This window comes from Eleutherodactylus coqui, chromosome 11 (genome assembly GCF_035609145.1).
Source record: "Eleutherodactylus coqui strain aEleCoq1 chromosome 11, aEleCoq1.hap1, whole genome shotgun sequence".
In the NCBI taxonomy this organism is placed as follows: Eukaryota; Metazoa; Chordata; class Amphibia; order Anura; family Eleutherodactylidae; genus Eleutherodactylus; species Eleutherodactylus coqui.
The window spans coordinates 129,351,910-129,371,421 of record NC_089847.1 but is presented as its reverse complement, the minus strand read 5'-3'; the positions used below and the strand labels follow the sequence as shown (position 1 = coordinate 129,371,421).

Sequence of the window (19,512 nt, the reverse complement as noted above, 5' to 3'; positions counted from 1 at the left end):
TGCCTGTAGACACTCATTATTGCACACACATTATTGTACCGCTCTCCACCATGCTTCACTGCTGCCTGCAGACACTCATTGTACTGATCTCCACCATGCTTCACTGCTGCCTGCAGACACACATTATTGTACTGCTCTCCACCATGCTTCACTGCTGCCTGCAGACACTCATTATTGTACTGCTCTCCATCATGCTTCACTGCTGCCTGCAGACACACATTATTGTACCGCTCTCCCCATGTTTCACTGCTGCCTGCAAGCACTTATTTAACTGCTCTCCCCCATGCTTCACTGCTGCCTGCAGACTCGTTATCGTACCGCTCTCCACCATGTTTTACTCCTGCCTGCAGACACTCGTTATTGTACCCCTCTCCACCATGCTTCACTGCTGCCGGCACACTCATTATTGTACTGCTCTCCCCCATTCTTCACTGCTGCCTGCAGACACTCATTATTGTACCGCTCTCCATCATGCTTCACTGCTGCCTGCAGACTCGTTATTATACCGCTCTCCACCATGCTTCACTGCTGCCTGTTACAGCCAAAAATTTTGAATTTTGACCCTCAGTCCAGGTCATCTGCTGCCGTTTTTTCTGTACCCAAGTTCTTATGTTTTTGTGCATTGTTGAGTCACTTGGTCTTATTTCTATATCAATGGCTTTTATGATGTAAGTTTTGTATGAGGACCACTTCTGGCCACCGTTTTTGCCAGTACTGAGCTGATGGCATCGCTGGACATCTTCCAGTTTCGAATGGAAGTAAGCATGTGTTTTTTCATCTGCAGCTCTAAGTTTCCCTGACCAACCCCTGCGTGTACCAACCTCAACGTTGCCAGTTTCTTTGTGCTTTTTCAAAAGAGCTTGAACAGCACATCTTGAAAACGGAGTCTGCTCTGAAATCTTTGCCTAGGAGAGACCTTGCTGATGCCATATAACTACCTTGTGTCTTGTTACTATAGTCAGTCTTGCCGTGGTGTACGACCTATGACAGGAAACAGTCTTCCACAACCTCACCTTTGTAGCAGAGTTTGGCTGTTCCTCACCCAGTTTTAAGCCTCCTACACAGCTGTTTCTGTTTCAGTTAATGACTGTATTACAACCTATATAAAAAATATGTGGTAGAATTGGTTAATCATACGCCTGACTATAATCCTACGAAATCCCCGACCTTGTGCAAATGAACCTAGGAGAACTGATGCTGTTGTGAAGGTAAAGGGCGGTCACACCAAATACTGATGAGATTTACATTTCTCTTTTGTTCATTCTCTTTGCGTTTTATTAATTGACAAGAATAAACTATTAACATTTCAAGTTTTGAAAACCTTCTTACTTTGCAGCATTTTTTCCACACCTGCCTAAAACTTTTGCACATTACTGCTAATCTGTGTGGTCTGCCATTACCCACAGCGTCAAACAGATTACTCTTTACTAGACCTCCCTTGTTTAACCTTTCTCATATCTCGCCGTCTTTCCTTAAAAGTTTACTATATGCTCTGACAAATGAAAAATAAACAACTTTTGAATTTTATTTTGCAAAAACTTGAACAAAAATATAGTTTATAAGAAAATGCAAAGCCGCCCCCCCCCAGAAGTGGGCTGAACTAAATGACTCTCTGACCTGATGTTCATAGTGATCCAGTCTCTCAAGGAGTTCTTTGTTCAGGGCCTCTTTGTCCTGCAGGGATTTGGAGATTCTGTTCAGCTTATTCAGCTTCTCGGTTACTTCCAGGATAGTTTGTTCTTTTTCCACAATAGCATTTTCGAGAAACGCATTCCTGTTTGTCAAGCTATAAATGTTAAGATTGGAAGAGTTAGCAACCAAAGCCACTTTAGTAGACAGTATGGCTAACAGTTTAAAGGGAACCGGTCTGGTACTTTATGCTGTCCTCACCCAGGTCAGCTTAAGCCTAGATCTGCACCACAGCTTTGGCCACTCGACTAAAGATCACAGTTTAGCCCTGCGATCTCCTAACCTAATAGAAGCTTATGTGGGCACGGTGCAGCTTGAAAGTAGCTGTGACCCACAGATTGCAAAAAATCCAACCTTGCTGAATTTTTTGCAAAATGCAGGTCAGAGCTATTCACATTAACTTTTATTAGAGGGCAACACTTAAAGGGGTTGTCCCACGCCGAAACGGGGTTTTTTTTCCCCCCAATAGCCCCCCCCCCCCCCCCCGTTTGGCGCGAGACAAACCCGATGCATGTGTTGAAAAAAAAAAAACGGATAGTACTGACCCGAATCCCCGCGCTCCGGTGACTTCTTACTTACCTTGCGAAGATGGCCGCCGGGATCTTCACCCTCGGTGGACCGCAGGTCTTCTGTGCGGTCCATTGCCAATTCCAGCCTCCTGATTGGCTGGAATCGGCACACGTGACGGGGCGGAGCTACAAGGAGCAGCTCTCCAGCACGAGCAGCCCCATTCAACACGGAGAAGACCGCACTGCGCAAGCGCGTCTAATCGGGCGATTAGACGCTGAAAATTAGACGGCACCATGGGGACGAGGACGCTAGCAACGGAACAGGTAAGTGAATAACTTCTGTATGGCTCATAATTAATGCACGATGTACATTACAAAGTGCATTAATATGGCCATACAGAAGTGTATAACCCCACTTTGTTTCGCGGGACAACCCCTTTAAATCTTTGGTTGTGCGACTCCTGTTGTAGCCAAAGTCATCATGTAGCCCTGGCCTGAAGTAGTGATAGACACGCTAATTACAGCTCTGTCATTTACAGGGTAATGTTTGCTAGACTCCATGCACTTACATAGTGAAGCTGGCAAGAGATAGGTCCGGCATATTCATGAGGCGCTGCTAACCCCACGCACCCACAGTAATTGACACCGTAGCTCTCTCCCAACCACCCAGGAGCGATTTGGTGATGCACAATGCTTTTTCCAATATGATGGAGCACCGTGTTACAAGGCAAAAGTGATAACTAAGTGGTTCAGTGATCAAAACATTGAAATTTCGGGTCCAAGACCAGGAAACTCCCGAGACCTAAATCCCATCGAGAACCTGTGATCAATCCTCAAAGCGGGTGGAAAAGCAAAAAACACAGAAATTTTACAACTTTCATACAAAAGTACAGATTAGGAAGAATGAATTGCCATCAGTCAGGATTTGGCCCAGAAGCTGATATCCAGCCTGCCAGGTCGAAATGCAGAAGGCTTGAAAAATAAGGGGCAACACTGTAACTATTGAGTTTCTGCCTAAACCTAATGTATATGATAAAAAAAAAAAGGTTCAAAACCTACGAAATGCTTATAATTGTACTTCAGTACCATAGAAACATCTGACCAAAAGATCTAAAGACGCTGAAGCAGCAAACTTTGTGAAAACTAAAATTTGTGTCAGTCTCAAACCTTTTGGCCACAACTGTACATGTAAGGTATAGAGGACGAACAGAACCTGCGTTTAAAGCTAGAAGGAAACAATACCCTTTTAGTTGATCATTCAACGCTGAAACGAGGTCATGGTGTTTTTCGGCCTCTTGGCTCTGCTGTTGACGAATTTGGGTCAACTGAGTCTGGAAGCGCTCGTTATCACTCTGCAATACAAGGATTGTGAAAAGTTTCTCAATAAAACAAAAAGGTATTAAGTTATCACTCCAACAGTTAATAAAACCATGGATGTAATTGGGAAAATCTATGATCTACAGTAAACCTCTCACCTCCGTGAAACAAAGTACAGGTAGAGTCTCGAAAATCAACTCATGAAAAAGAGCTAAGAACTTGCTGCAACTTACAGTCACCGACAATATCTCACGTTCGTAGCCTCGGACTAAAGGGGCCCCATGGACCTTCACTGGCTGTCGACTGACAGCCATGTCTTCCGACTCTCCCAAACACATGGAGAAGAAGAAAGAATCGGGCGTTGCAATTCGACATGCCTGCCCCTGGCTTGCAGGTCCTGTACACAGATCTGAGAGTTGCCCGCTTCTGCTGTAATTCGCAGCTTCGGATGCTTTCCTTCGATGTCTATGGGGGCCTTTATGCAAGTTATGCAGAAGATTATGTTGGAGTCCCATGACTAATCAGGCCAGGAGGTGTTGTGATTCGTATGATGTCGCCATGAAATATCTTGGATCCATCAGACATAGAGGTCACCATAACACCAGCGTGAAGAACCTGAAGGCCCTTTTACACGGGCTAAATTGATGATGTTACTACGGCAGCAGACGTTTAATATAAAAGCTGATCAACAAAATCAGCGCTCATTTAAATGGCTTTCCTCGGGCCGATTCCAGCTGTATTGGAGACGAACGGCTATTAATATGAATACAATGTAGTCGTTGTCGGCAGCGCATGCTCTGTTCACACGGAGAGATGTGCTGCAAACAATGATGTATTTCTTCTGCAGTATCAACGACCAAATCAGCCGACCAATGAGCATTGGGCTTGCTAGTCAGCCGATCGGGGGAATATTTACACGATCAGCAGATGAACGCTTGTGGCTGATAAATAGGTCACGTAAAAAGGTACCCAAGTCTGGCCATAAACATTAGAAGTCGACTGGCAGAATCCTATAACTTGTGCGGCTGTAACCGATCATCTATGGTGACCTCTCGATGGATGTTGGGGAACACAGGGATTGATCAAGTTGCCTGATCCTTTTGTTCTTGGGGAGATTGGCAGGGGACAGCGGGGCCGAGAGGGGACAGCGGGGCCGAGAGGGGACAGCGGGGCCGAGAGGGGACAGCGGGGCCGAGAGGGGACAGCGGGGCCGAGAGGGGACAGCGGGGCCGAGAGGGGACAGCGGGGCCGTACCCTCCCTGCAGTCATGAATGCATATGCGCTCAACAAAGCCGATATGTATATATTTGGGGATGTCGGGTGAGACAGCTGCAGCCGAACACTCTCTTATGTTGATGGGTAGCCTTAGATGGTTAACGGTCTTACTGTATTTAACGTGTTAGAAGCACCTCAAACACAACATGACAGGAGCAGAGCATACATGATGAGCGACACAGCCACACCAAACAGTGTTAAGACCCCCGGTTCACACCTCACACAAGTGAAGCCCCCACACACCTGGGGAAGGGATGGAGTCTCTTCATCTACATCAAATGTTACCTGTGTTAAAAGGCTTGGTTACAAGACCCAGATAAGGAACAAGATGCAAAATCGTCAGCTTGTAAAACATTATCATATCCACTAACGCTATGGACAATGACACTTATGTTCCTGTACAAGTGCGCAATAAACAGATTTAGATGATGAGCAGGCCGATTAATTTGCCAGCCAAGCTATAGTTAATAGGCTACATGCCCAAAGTGTCCTGCAGACACCCGTGTGCTCAGTGCTACTTGGACTATTGACATGAGGGAAGACGAACCTGCAAGGACTCAATGCGGTGCTGGAGCTGTAACCGGTCTTCCAGCTCCTGGCATCGCTCTTCGAGGGTCATTATCTGCTCCTGCAGCTGATTTCTTTCCATCTCCAACTCTTCCACGACCGCTCGTAATCCCAAACCTGAATGCAGAATGCACAAAATATCAGACAGACAGCTTGTGTAAGTATATACTGAATGACCCCTTTATTAGAGCCTCTGCCCCTTTATTAGAGACCCCAGCTCTTTCATGATTGGCGCTCCCCTGTATGGACATTCTCCCCGTGACCCCGGAGTGCAGCATAAAATCACATGACAAGTTTTCCGTGGATCAGTTTCAGTGTGAATCCACATTAGATGGGAAAATCGGAGCGACTTCCAACGAGGCCGGCCATCAGTGCTAGACTAGCCGAGGCCGGGCCTCCCTGCCAAAAATGTGTGTTTTTCTCATGTAACGGTGTGGAGAGTATAGCGAGAATGGCGTGAACGAGAAAAAAATCCAGTGAAAGCGGATCCTATAGACGATAACAATTTGTCGCTAAAAAGAGTCAGGCGGCTATCAAGAATCGTTCTGACCCACAGGCGCTGCAGTCAGGAGTGGATGAATACGACGCTGGGGCTCCAACTAAGGAGTCCGAATGCACAGCTCACTGATCCTAGGCATTAATGGGCTATAACAGCAGGCGGCGAGTTTCAGCGCCATTGTGTCTAAGAGAAATAAAGGCGAGACTCCAGCGGACTGAAGAGTGCAAATGTTTCGTCGGGGCCCGGCCAGACTGTCACTTGGTCATTTGTGAAACATAAATATTTTAAAGGGGTTGTCCCGCGAAAGCAAGTGGGGGTATACACTTCTGTATGGCCATGTTAATGCACTTTGTAATGTACATTGTGCATTAAATATGAGCCAAACAGAAGTTATTCACTTACCTGTTCCATTGCTAGCGTCCTCGTCTCCATGGTGCCGTCTAATTTCAGCGTCTAATCTCCCGATTAGACGCGCTTGCGCAGTCCGGTCTTCTCCCTTCTGAATGGGGCCGCTCTTGCCGGAGAGCTGCTCCTCGTAGCTCCGCCCCGTCACGTGTGCCGATTCCAGCCAATCAGGAGGCTGGAATCGGCAATGGAACGCACAGAGCCCACGGTGCACCATGGGAGAAGACCTGCGGTCCACCGTGGGTGAAGATCCCGGCGGCCATCTTCGCAAGGTAAGTAAGAAGTCACCGGAGCGCGGGGATTCGGGTAAGTACTATCCGTTTGTTTTTTTTTAAACCCCTGCATCGGGTTTGTCTCGCGCCGAATGGGGGGGCTATTGAAAAAAAAAAAACGTTTCGGCGCGGGACAACCCCTTTGACTCCTAAAAACTGATGAAAACGTAACATTTAACGAGCCCACAGGCTGTAGAGGGTTAAACAAAGTCAAACAATTCATATATGTTTGACTACGTTTAGCAAGGCATACGTTTCTGTGAGCGTCACCTTCTACACGTTTCTGTCCCACAAAAAAACTAAAATTTTAAGTATGAAAAAAAGGCAATTTTTTTTAGCAATGCAGCCAATGGAAAATGGATGGAGCCGAACGACTGTTTCCATACACAAAAAAGAAGGATTGAACTACAAAACTTAAAAGAAAAAAAAGTTTACAGTACAAAAAAAATAAAAGCATTTATGTTGCACATATAAAAAATGTATCACAATGTATCCTGTACATAAGAGGTTCACAATGCATGCGTTTGGGCCAATGTAGGCGGCCCACACTGAGCAGTGGAAAAACATCGCCCGATCAATCCAGATTTCTGTTGAACAGTCTAATTGGTTAGATGTGCACAAGCGGCATGATTCGATGACCCCATCCTGTCAGCTGATCAGAGTGTGTCGGTAATGCCATGTAATGTGAAGTAACTACAAGAAGCTTCCTGTCCGCAGGGGCCGATATTCCTGCAGAACAATTTCACCACCCAGTGGAATCTACAGCATGATGAAGTGCTGCGCTTCTGAAGGCCAAAAGGAGTCCAACGCTACTAGATGGGGGTCTCTAATAAAGGGGTCATTTCTCTAATTCAGCGGCCAAATATGATAACAATTTTTTGTATGAACATGAATTTTATATCAGACAGCACAAGCGTTGCAGAAAAATTCCTTTTATCCAGCAAACGGGATCATGGAAGATGCCGAAGTATCAGATGGTGACAGAAAAAGTCTAAAACTTACTTGTGAGAGTAGAGAACGTCGAACCGGACGATAATTGCCACACAGTTCGGTGTCGCCAACTCCTGCTGGACTAGAGGACATTTCTAGACCAGGGGATTCGAGATGAAAGGAATTTCCAGCATTTTATCATTTGCATTGCAAGCCGACAGCAAGACAACCCCTTGGGGACATCTGATGGACATATATGTCAATTTTGTATGGAGTCAGTGGGTGAAGACTGTCCGACGGCCACGATGGCCAGGATCAGAGATGACTCCTATCCCAGCCATTAACCAGTTATATGTTGCAGTCAGGGCTGACAGCTGCATTCAAATGGTCAAGTGACTGTTTTTTGAACCCCCACCCAGCACCAAGATCATGAGGTCCCGCTTGGTTTCTATGGTTGCCTGGGGCTTTGCGATCGTCCCCAGGCCGGCCATGGATTTTCCCCTACTTGTTGTAGAGCTTTATAAAACGCCTGTAAAAGAACAATATACTGAAGCATTGCAGTATATTGTATAGGCTATCTCAAGTTCAAGTCCCCTATGGGGACTGAAAGAAAAAAGTAACAAAATAAGCTCAAGATTTGTAAATCATTACAAAAAAAAAAACTGCCGTACTAAAAAAAAGTTTATAAGTCCTTTTCCTATAAAAAAAAAAAAAAAAAAACGTATTTGGCATTGCTGTACTATAAAAGTCTAATTTATTCAAATAACGCCCTATTTATCTTGCATAGTCAATGTAATTAGAAATTATTTTTTTTTATTTTTTTTTAAACGCCAGAATTGTGCTTTTTGTCACCCCATCTGAAAGTAAAAAATGAATAAAATGTGATCAAAAAGCTGTAAGTATCCCAAACTGTATGACTAGAAACTATAGGTCGCCCCGCAAAGAAAAAAAAAAAGGAAGCACTAATAAAGTCGCATTGATGGGAGAATAAAGAGTCCCATGTTTGCACCCGTTCTCTGCTCTGGTTATATACTGCCCAGTGACGTCCATATGTCCTAGTAGCGTGTACAGAAAGGAGCTGTGTTGATAAAGGACATTAAAGGGGTTGTGCCACGGCAGCCGATGCCTGGCGGTCCCAATGAAGTGGGTGGAGCAGAGGTGCGCATGCGCAGAGTCAGGACACGCCGGGGATGCATCGCAGGTATCGGCTGTTGTGTGACAACCCCTTTTTATAAGAGGAAGACAACACATAAAAGCTTCAAGACATACGTAGATAGTAAAGACAACATAATACCAAACGCTGCACAAAACCCAAGAGCCAAACTAGGCAGTTCATCCAGCTTGCACATGCCTCAAAATGAAAAAACAAGCAAATCATTAAAATAATCAGCACAAAAAAAAAAACTGTTGACGACGTTCGGAACCAACGAGTGAGCTCAAAGCCATGAAGAAAAATGATGATTGTGCCACAAAAAATGAAAATAAAAAGGTGACGCAGTGCATGCTCCGCCCCTCGTCTGCCAGGCAGTTCAGACTGGGGGGTCAATAAACTGTCTAGTGGGGTCACACCTGAGTTTGAAGAACCGTATTCAGGCCACCAACCTCCCATGTTCTCGCCTTCTTCTATTTCGCCGCTTTCAGTCGTTAGATTTTGCGCTTCAAAGCTCTTGTCGCTGTAGCCGAACTCATCCTGATGGCGATATAAATCAGTAGATCAGCTGCTGTAATATGAAGGTTTATCTCCCCCAGCATGGCTGTTATGTAATCTGGCCTGCAATACCCTATGACTGGAAATCGCTTTTAAAAGTCCGACACTACTTTAAACAGGCACTAACTTTTCAGACAACTTCTGCTCATCTACTAGTTTGTGTTCGTTTCATCATTTCTTTAATATACTGGCATTATAAATGTTGTTGCTTGATCGCTGTAAATCAGATTTGAAGTGGTAACCAATAGGAGGCTCCCTTCCAGCTTCTCAGCAATCCATTCTCTGTCATTATCTACGGAGCTTCCTTAGTAACTAGGACACAGGGACGTTTCCTTAGCAATAAAGGGAGGAGCCATCTTCACAGGCGGCTTGTGTGCACCTACAGGCTGTAAGCTGACAGAGCTGCAGACACTGTGAAAACGATGCTGTTACAGTGTGTAGGTGTGTGTCTGTATGCACACATTATAGTGGATTTACTAATCATTTGGCCAGAATGTCTCTGAATGCCTGAATCATCCTGGGAAAGCAGAGGGTCGGGATTCAAATACTGCCTCCCTGCTGACTGGACCAGATACAGAGAAATGTAGCATGGGAAGTAAAAGCAAGGAAGTAAGGACAGTGAACTACTGTCAGATTACTAAGGTTGTTACAAGCGCCCTCCCTGAAAGTAAGTGGCAGTAGAACAACAGAAAAATGGGGAAGGCCACCTGAAAATCAGAACTTACAAAGAGCAGAGGGTAAGGAGAACCTGGGGTATTTTAGAAAACTTGCTAAAAACTGAGGTTTGCCTTAAGATGTGGCAAAATGCAGGGGTCTAAATGCTTAACACCCCCACCATTCAGCCGTTTGAAGGCAGCACAATGCTTGGGAGAGAGCCGACACCTCTTTGGGCTGAAATGTCAGGTTTGTTGGTCACGTGACCTTTCTGCAGCTCAGTCCCCATCCAAGTGAATGGGATTGAGCTGCCACACTATGCCACAGCTCCTTCAAATCAGATGATTGAGGGGGGTGCTGAATGGACACTAAAAAAGATCCCTAATGCAATCGCTCATCCCCAATACAGTGTTAATACGGTTATCAGCACATCCACCTGTTCACATGGCAAGATGTGCTACCGATAACGATCATTTTTATGGCCACATAAAAGACGTGGTCAGTCAAGGAGCATTTGCTTATTCATTGGCCGATAAGGTGTAGATGGTTCAGTGAGTGGGCACTCTACCGTTCCTAAGATCCTGCACTGAGCAGGGGGTTGGACCCGATGACCCTGGAGGTCCCTTCCAACGCTACCATTCTATGATTCTAAGAATATTCTTGCCCAATTGTTGGCCTATATAAACGGGCATTAAATGGTTTGTCCCACTTCTAGCGGTTTTGCTGCAGAAAGCAGACAGCTCTGTATATCGTACAGTAACCCGGGTTGGTACTGCAGGCAGAGCCCTACTGAAGTGAATGGAACTCAGCCTGCAGTACCAAACCGGGCCACTACGCAATTTACGGAGCTGTCTGCCTCCTGCTGCAAAACATATAGAAGTGGGACAACCCCTGGTCATCAGTATCCAAGTCCAGAATATCTTTAAAAGGGTTGTCTCACAACAGGCTTTACCTGTTAAGCAGACACCCCAGCCACAACTCAGTCCCGAAGGCAGCGGGAGGCGGTACATCATCGCTTCATTTACTTCTATGGGATTACCAGAGATAGTGAACTCAGCTACCTCCAGAGGTCCTATTGAAGTGAACAGAGTGGTGGTGCACATGCAAGACCACCTACTGCCATGCACCGTGGGACAGAGCCACGTCTGCAGTGTCTGCATGACGGGTTAAACCTGTCTTGAGACAACCCTTAATCTGCCCACAGATCTTGCACGCCTATGCCAGCTTTAAGTGTGGAATGACTATCAATAGCTTGTGTTGTCACCCTAGTAACATTGATAAATCCACATGCATAGTGAGGCACTGACCTGCATTTTAGCGGCTCCTCTGCTGCCTTTCCTCCGCGCTGTCCTCACTTTTCCGAGTTCTTGAGCTGCGCTCAGCTCTTCCTCCAGTTCCACCTGCCCTGAGTCCATGGCTGGATCGGAGCAGCCAGGAAAGAACCAGTCATCCTCAATCAGTTTTGTGCCACAGGAAAGCAGTTTACATTAAAGCGCCATCAAACCACCACATTCAACTTATGGACCCCCCCCCCCTCCATACGTGTGAAAAGAACTAAAAGACGCAAAAACAGTCAAGTTTGACCCAACCGTTCCCGAATCCGGAATGGTGTTTGTGTTATTGTTACAGCGTGCAGGTTAAACCGTCTCAGTCAATTTAAAGGGACGCACACGGGGACGGATCAATACGGGCAATTATGCAGCCGCGTGTGTAAATAAAAGCATTTCGGTTTAGTGCAGAAAACAATGTCCGTTAATTGTGAGGAAGTGTCAGGAACAAAACACAAAGCATCAAACCGGGTAATTACTCATGGGAAATGGGATGCTTTTGTGACTGATATGTAACTGGATCACGGAAAGTCACACATTAGGGAGAAGATAGAATCGCAGCAGATAATTGTACACTTTGCAACCAGGACATTCCCATCGGTTTTGTGATCTGACACAATGTTCGAAGATTGAGGAATTATTATCATGCAAAGAGAAGTTAATAAAAAGCATTAAAGATAAAGCAGAAATGAGACCGCCCAACCGAGTGCAGATAATGCATATATATATATATATTATATATATATATAGCTACCGGCAGCAAGGACCTTCTCCGTCGAGTTTACAATATGACATGTGCAAGAGGCCGTACCAATTAGACTTTGTACTCCAGAGCTGAACTCACTATTCTGCTGGTGGAGTCACTGTGTACATACATTACATATCCTGTACTGATCCTGAGTTACATCCTGTATTATACTCCAGAGCTGCACTCACTATTGTGCTGGTGGAGTCACTGTGTACATACATTACTTATCCTGTATTGATCCTGCGTTACATGCTGTATTATACTCCAGAGCTGCACTCGCTATTTTCCTGGTGGAGTCACTGTGTACATACATTACTTATCCTGTATTATACTCCAGAGCTGCACTCACTATTCTGCTGGTGGAGTCACTGTGTGTACATACATTACTTATCCTGTACTGATCCTGCGTTACATCCTGTATCAACTCCAGAGCTGCACTCACTGTTCTGCTGGTGGAGTCACAGTGTACATACATTACTTTTCCAGATCCTGAGTTACATCCTGTATTATACTCCAGAGCTGCACTCACTATTCTGCTGGTGGAGTCACTGTGTGTACATACATTACTTATCCTGTACTGATCCTGCGTTACATCCTGTATTATACCCCAGAGCTGTACTCACTATTCTGCTGGTGGTGTCACTGTGTACATACATTACTTATCCTGTACTGATCCTGAGTTACATCCTGTATTATACCCCAGAGCTGCACTCACTATTCTGCTGGTGGAGTCACTGTGTACATACATTACTTATCCTGTACTGATCCTGAGCTACATCTTGTATTATACCCCAGAGCTGCACTCACTATTCTGCTGGTGGAGTCACTATGTACATACTAGAGCACAGACTCTGATCATACAAGATTTGCAGTTGGTGTCAATTTGCTTCAGTTACATTAGGGGGGACATGTTCTCTCGATGAGTTGGGGTACCCGAGGTGCGTTGGGTTTCTATTCCCAAAACTCCCGCTGAACTTTGTTGTTGGAACAATCTCACTTTTGCTTTAGAAAAGAAGAATCAGTCGGCGACTCGGTCTCTACAAAAAGTCTCATGCAGTCCGTAGCGCCCGGGCCTGGTGTGATCAGGTCTGAACGCCGACTCAGGTTACACTGGGCCCTCAATGTCAGTTAAAGCTTCAACTACTGATTGTTACATTAGGTAATCAGTCTTAGAGTTCTTAGGGGTTTTAAAAGCTTTGGGTATCTTTGGGGACAAACCTGTTTTTTGCAAAGTTATTTATTTATTTATTTATTTTTTTTAAATAAGGCTTAATTAAAGATTTTGGACGGTTTGTCTTCTGCAGCTTCTGCATATCCCCGTTTATAGAAACTGCAGTCTCAGAGTGCGATCACAGCGGAATTTCTCATTTTCAGTGATGAATTCCACCTCTATACACCGGGACAAAACCCTGCAACTGTCTGCCGCAGGTCCACACGTGGATTTTGTCTGTCAATGCGCCAAATTCGCACGCAGAATTCAGACGAAGAAACAAGCGTCTCCACAACAAGAAGAGACGCTGTTCGCAGAGGCTGAATTCGATGTCGCCATGTGAATATACCCCAAGGGTTCCTTTAGATGAGCGGAGTTCTTGACCCAAGCTAACGAGTGGCGTTCATCACTTGCTCAGGGTGCGATCAGCCAGACAAGTGCGACGCGTTTCGCAAGAAAGATGGGATCTTCAAAATTGCACGTTTTCATAGGGAAAACTTTCTAAAAAGCCATTGCACTCAAGAAAACTGCATCTACATGCGAGTGTGCTGCCATAGGAAATAATGGGTGATGCCGGTACAGAATCACCGAAAAATGGGACATGCGGCGATTTGTCAATCTTAAACAATTGGCCGAAGAGAAAAACGGCTCCTGTGAATAAACTGCTGGCACTTCTGCATCACCTGACCAGCGCCGCTGCGCTCAATACAGGCTGCCAGTTGACTGGTGAAAGAAGCGTCAACAGCCAGAGACTTTGGAGACAAGTGCTGCATCTGCTAAAACCAGATTTTGACCCCTTTAGATGCAGAATGCTGTGGAATTTTCCACTGCGGTCATTCCACAGCATTTCCGGCACGTGTAAACATACCCTTGGACTGCAGTTTCTATATACATAGATCAGAAACACTATCTTTTCTCCTTAGGGAGAGCACCTAGACGGTGAGTGAGGAGACTTAGAAGGCCATGCATGCTCCTCTGGGTAATATGCAAATAAGGGAGATGGAACAATATCTCTGCAGCGCCACCTATTGGAAGGCAGCATTACTGCAAGTCAATGTTAGACTCTTTAACAATGATTGGGAATTGAAAGCCAAGCCAGAATCCATACACAGACAGCTGTTTTGGAGTGTTTGCCCCTCATCACTGTGCAGTAGGTTTCTGGCTTGGCTAGCGAGAGGCCTGGGAGGTAAGTCAGGAACACTATCTTTTCTCCTTAGGGAGAGCACCTAGAAGGTGAGGGAGGAGACTGGACAAACAGTGTAACCTTTTAATCAAACCACAATACAAAAATGATTGTCAGCCCCAAATTCATGCAAGTGAAGAGAATGGTGTCCCCAAAGCTGTCAATATTAAGTGTGCATGTCATCTATATGCAGTGTGGGAAAGCCATAGTGTAGGGCGAGTACAAAAAACCCCACAAAAACCCCCATTCATTTACAAGGAACTGATGACATCACTGAGAGCTGTGCATTATGGGAGGTCGAACAGTTTGACACCAGACACACACTTAACATCAGGATACCTTTAGACAAAAAGAAAAAGTAGCCATTGTCCATGGACTCCAGTGGGCTAATATGACAGCTGGGAGGGGCTTACACAACCCACTGATTTCTCATGAGCCGCTTTTTATTAATTGTAATATTACATTTTCTTAAAAAATGTTTTCATTAACTTGATCATTTTACCGCAGGGTAACGAGCATGATGGGAATTATTAATCGCTGTAAGAAGCTGTAGAGCGAGAAATCAATACCCCAAAGTAGTATCGAAAAATGTCAATGCGCCGCGCAAAAAGTAGGCGCTCACACATCTAGATTAAAGACCACAAAGTTTATTAAAAAACTAATTATGACTATTCTAAAGTGAAAAAAATATCTTTTGTTTGGCCCTTAACCCCTTCAGGACCAGAAATGTATCACTTTTATTTTCCTTGTTTTGTCCCCGCATTCCCAGAGCCGTAACGTTTTAGTCTTTCCATTGAGGCGCCCGCCGGAGTGTTTTGCGGGATGAGTTGTATTTTTTAAGGGCACCATTTATTGTACTATACAATGTATGGAAAAACGTGTCAACATTTTTAGAGAAGTTTTTAAAAATGCGATTGTGCCATTACGGCGATACCAGATTTATAGAGCTTTTCTATTTTTAAAGAAGTAAATCCCTTTTCTTAAACAAACATCGCCTTGTCACCGTATTGTGGGACCTCGTGTGGGGCTCGTTTTTCGCGGAGTGAGCAGCAGTTATTAACGTTACCATTTTTGGAAACTTATAGATCTTTTTATTCAAAGTTTTTGGGAGACGGGATTCCAAAAAGCAAAAATGAGCAGTTCTGGCATTTCGTCCTTTTTTCATGGCCTTCATGGATAAATATTTTAATAGTTCGGACTTTTACGTAGATTATGATGCAAATATGCAGCATTTTTTTTAGATGTTTAGTTTTTCTTAATAGGAATTTCTTTTTTTTTTTAAACTTTTACATTACGGAAGTTACCAGCAGCCGGCAGTGATTAAAAACAGCTACTAGCCGGCCGGGTAAGAAGTGGACTTGGCACCCGAGCCCGCTCCATACACACTTAAGGACTGCAGGATATTTAAGGTCCAAATCACGTGCGACACTTAGGGATTAATAGTGGTTAGATCTCCCTTTTTCTGATACAGAGCTCCGAATCCCCAATATACAGAATTACATGATACATCAGTAGTAGATTGGTGGGGTTCTGTCACTCAGGACCCCCACCAATCAGCTGTTTGTCGGCCCAGTGAAACTCATGCACTAAGCTGATTTTTGCAGGAAGCTGACAGCTCTGTTATTACTATAGTGGCCAGGCCTGGTATTGCAGGCAAAGTTTCCATTCATTTAAGTGGGAGCCTAGCCTGCAATGCCAAGCCTAGCCACTACAGTAAGAACGGCGCTGTCTGCTTCCTGCAGAAATCAGCTAAGTGCAGGAGCTTGCCGTCTCTGGTGAATAGCTGATCAGCAAGGGTCCTGGACGACCAAACCCGCCACTGTACTATTAATGACCAGTGCTGAAGATAGTCCACCAATGGTTTGAAAGTGGACAATCCCTTTAACAAGGACCTTTTCATGTTTGCAGCTACACCCATTAGCTTAGCTTTATTACAGATGCCAAGACGCTCCTTCTACAGTGATGCCATTAGTTCCTTGTGGCTTCATTGCGTACACACTCCCGTATTTGCTCAGACCATGAAAGGACCACCTATAACCCAGCAGCCTCACATCAAGCACAGAAAGGGAGGAGGAGTTGGTTAAATCAGATTTAAAAAGGCGAAAATCATAAAAACAGCATAAAACAGGTTATGATGTTAAAAAGAAGTAGCATAAAAATGGAAACCAGACTGAAAACTAAACCCAGCTCGCACCCTACTGCTGACTGTTTCCCCCACAAGATAAGGCTCTGGGAGGAACAAGAGAGCAGTACGGCTCTAACCGGTACAAAGGAACCTGCATGCACAAAACTGATGGGAAACTTATGTTCTTGGTGGCTGATCAAATCACAGTGTGGGGTGGAGGAGTGCAGGGAAGGAGCGCTGAGCGCTGAAGCTCATTGGATGGTGGAGAACAAAAAAAAAAAAAGAAAATGGAATCATGCTCAGTCCACACGGAAAGCAACAAGACAGTGCTAAACTCCCTGTAGGTCGGTGGCTACATATAGTTTGGAGTGTGCCTATTAAGGTGACCCAAAAGTGGTGTTTTGGCATTTAAAGTGGGAAAAACTAAAGTGTTATTACATAACAAAGGTTGTTTTTTTTTTGTTTTAGGACTTTTATATAGATGACTGATCCTCAGGATAAGCCATCAATACCAGCTGTTTCCTTCATTATTTACCAGGCATAGTGCTGTACATTCAGTAGTGGCGGTGCCCGGTACTGCAGCTCTGTCCCATTAAAGTTAAAGTGCTTCTATGCTTCCAGGATAAAATTCATCCAGGGATCAGATGACGAGTTATATTACCTGGTGCTGTCCTTTCTCCAGGTTCAGCTGTTGATCTGCTTCTTCATTCTTTCAAGATGGCGGCAGCATATCTTAGCCTACATGATGCACACTGGTGCATTAGTAGCCTTAAACATTGCAAGCTATTCCTACTGGCCAGCGCTGGTCACATGCACAGCACTAGTCAATAGAAAAGCAGCATGCATTGCCTGAATACCAATGCAAAATGTGTAGTCACAGGACCGCCACGACTTGGAAAAATGAAGATGGGTCCCAGGAACACACAGATGTCAGAATGGAAAGAATGATTGGTAGTCCAACTCCCCTCTCCAGTCCCTGGACGAATTTTGTCCTCTGTTGCTTTAAAGGGGTTTTCAAGGTAATCAATAGTTGATGGGTGGTGTCTGCCACATGGGATCTTTGCCAATCAGCTGATTTAAAGGGGTATTCCATGGGATAGATAATAAGTTTGATTGGCGAGGGTCTTACTGCTGAGATCCCCACTAATTCCAAAAACGGGGGTCGCATGTTCCCCTCTCCTCCTCACTGCAACCCCTGCAATGACGTGCAGACTAAGTGGAGTGGCAGTTGAGCATGTGCAGCGCCACTCCATTCATTTTCAATGGCTCTGCCGGAAATAGCTGAGTGCAAGCACTCGGCTATCTCCGGTAGTCCCACTGAAGATGAATGGAGTGGCACTTTGCATGTGCGACCGCCAATTCATTCAGTCTCCTCCTCGTTGCAGTGAGAGTAGTAACTCCGCAGTGAGGAGGCGAAGGGGATCCAGTGGCGAAAAGTTTAGGAATACCCCCTGAAAAGGAAAACATAACCTGTAATGTAAACTGTTGCCATGTGATATCAAGCAGGAGGTCTGTGAAGCTTCTGGGACCTTCTTACAAACAGCATGCAACAAACTAAGATTTGAAGCCCATCTGTCAGATCTAGGATTCTCATTTTGGCACTCTGCAATTTACGGGGGGCATCCAAAAAAACTCAGGACTCCTCTTCTGGTGGACGAGGGGTTACTAATACCGGTTTCTGTTGCAGGCTATTATTACATGGAGCTCACTGAACTGAATGGCAGCCGATGTAATACACGGGTCGGTCAGTGCACCAAGTATAACTAAGGGGCTCCGGCATGTTTAAAGAGGTTTTTAATGCAAAGAGAATGCAAATGACCAAAGAGTGCGACAATCTGCATCTAAATGTAGTGACCCTGTGATTAGTTCTACCTCCCACCAATTACACCATTACTGTGAAGTCCGACCACCGAGGATCTAGATTAACTTGTGCAACAAAATCGGACATACTGAGCGGACTAAAAACAAAACCTATTATGCGACAGCGAACATGGAAAGAAGACGTAAAGCAGTTTATACAGATGCAAAGCAGGTGATCCTCACACTCACATGCTGACACTGAACAGTTGGCGCCATTGCTGGATGCGACCGTTATAGTCGACCCCTTAGAAACATAACTTCTATACAGCAATGTGAGTGCGAAGTGAAGAAACAGGAGGCTTATAAGCAGTGGAGGCAACTAGCTGCCAGGGCTTCTCATTAAAGGGCGACTCCAGAGAAACTTTTTCAAATGTTTTTCCTGGGTTGCGACTGCCATAAAGTGCCGATGATATACTGAGTGATCCCTATAGTGATGAAATAACCGCTTCGGTCCCGATCTCCGTTTGTGACTAGTTGAATCCTACTGCAGATGGAAGTCACTGCCTCTGTTCATTCCTATAAGACTCTCTGGGGCAGATTCATTAAAGGGGTTGTCCCGCGAAACAAAGTGGGTCTATACACTTCTGTATGGCCAAATTAATGCACTTTGTAATGTACATCGTGCATTAATTATGAGCCAAACAGAAGTTATTCACTTACCTGCTCCGTTGCTAGCGTCCTCGTCTCCATGGTGCCGTCTAATCTTCAGCGTCTAATCGCCCGATTAGACGCGCTTGCGCAGTCCGGTCTTCTCCCTTCTGAATGGGGCCGCTCGTGCCGGAGAGCGGCTCCTCGTAGCTCCGCCCCGTCACGTGTGCCGATTCCAGCCAATCAGGAGGCTGGAATCAGCAATGGACCGCACAGAAGACCTGCGGTCCACCGAGGGTGAAGATCCCAGCGGCCATGTTCACAAGGTAAGTAAGAAGTCACCGGAGCGCGGGGATTCGGGTAAGTACTATCCGTTTCTTTTTTTTAAACGTCTGCATCGGGTTTGTCTCGCGCCGAACGGGGGGGGGGGGGGGCTATTGAAAAAAAAAAAAACCCGTTTCGGCACGGGACAACCCTTTTAATCTTGTCTAATAATTAGACAGTGCAAACTTAAGGTGCATTTACACACAGATGATCGCTCAAAATTCATCAGAAACTGACAGTTTTGAGCGATCATTTTGCATAGGTACTAATAGGTTAATCAGCCCTTTAGTAGCTAACTAGCTTCATTTGCATGTATTTAGA

General features: G+C 45.1%; 1 protein-coding gene across 2 annotated transcripts in view; it reads right to left on the bottom strand.

Annotated features, from left to right (window-relative positions):
• Positions 1-19,512, bottom strand: part of LOC136582465 (golgin subfamily B member 1-like) — a 72,688-nt gene that overhangs the window by 30,009 nt on the left and 23,167 nt on the right. For both annotated transcript variants that reach the window (XM_066583522.1, XM_066583523.1), the window contains exons 15-19: positions 11,133-11,242; positions 9,066-9,153; positions 5,338-5,474; positions 3,441-3,550; positions 1,618-1,786 (exon numbers count right to left, since the gene is read on the bottom strand). In XM_066583522.1, the coding sequence (XP_066439619.1) occupies positions 1,618-1,786; positions 3,441-3,550; positions 5,338-5,474; positions 9,066-9,153; positions 11,133-11,242 (614 nt within the window). The remainder of the gene's footprint in view (positions 1-1,617; positions 1,787-3,440; positions 3,551-5,337; positions 5,475-9,065; positions 9,154-11,132; positions 11,243-19,512) is intronic.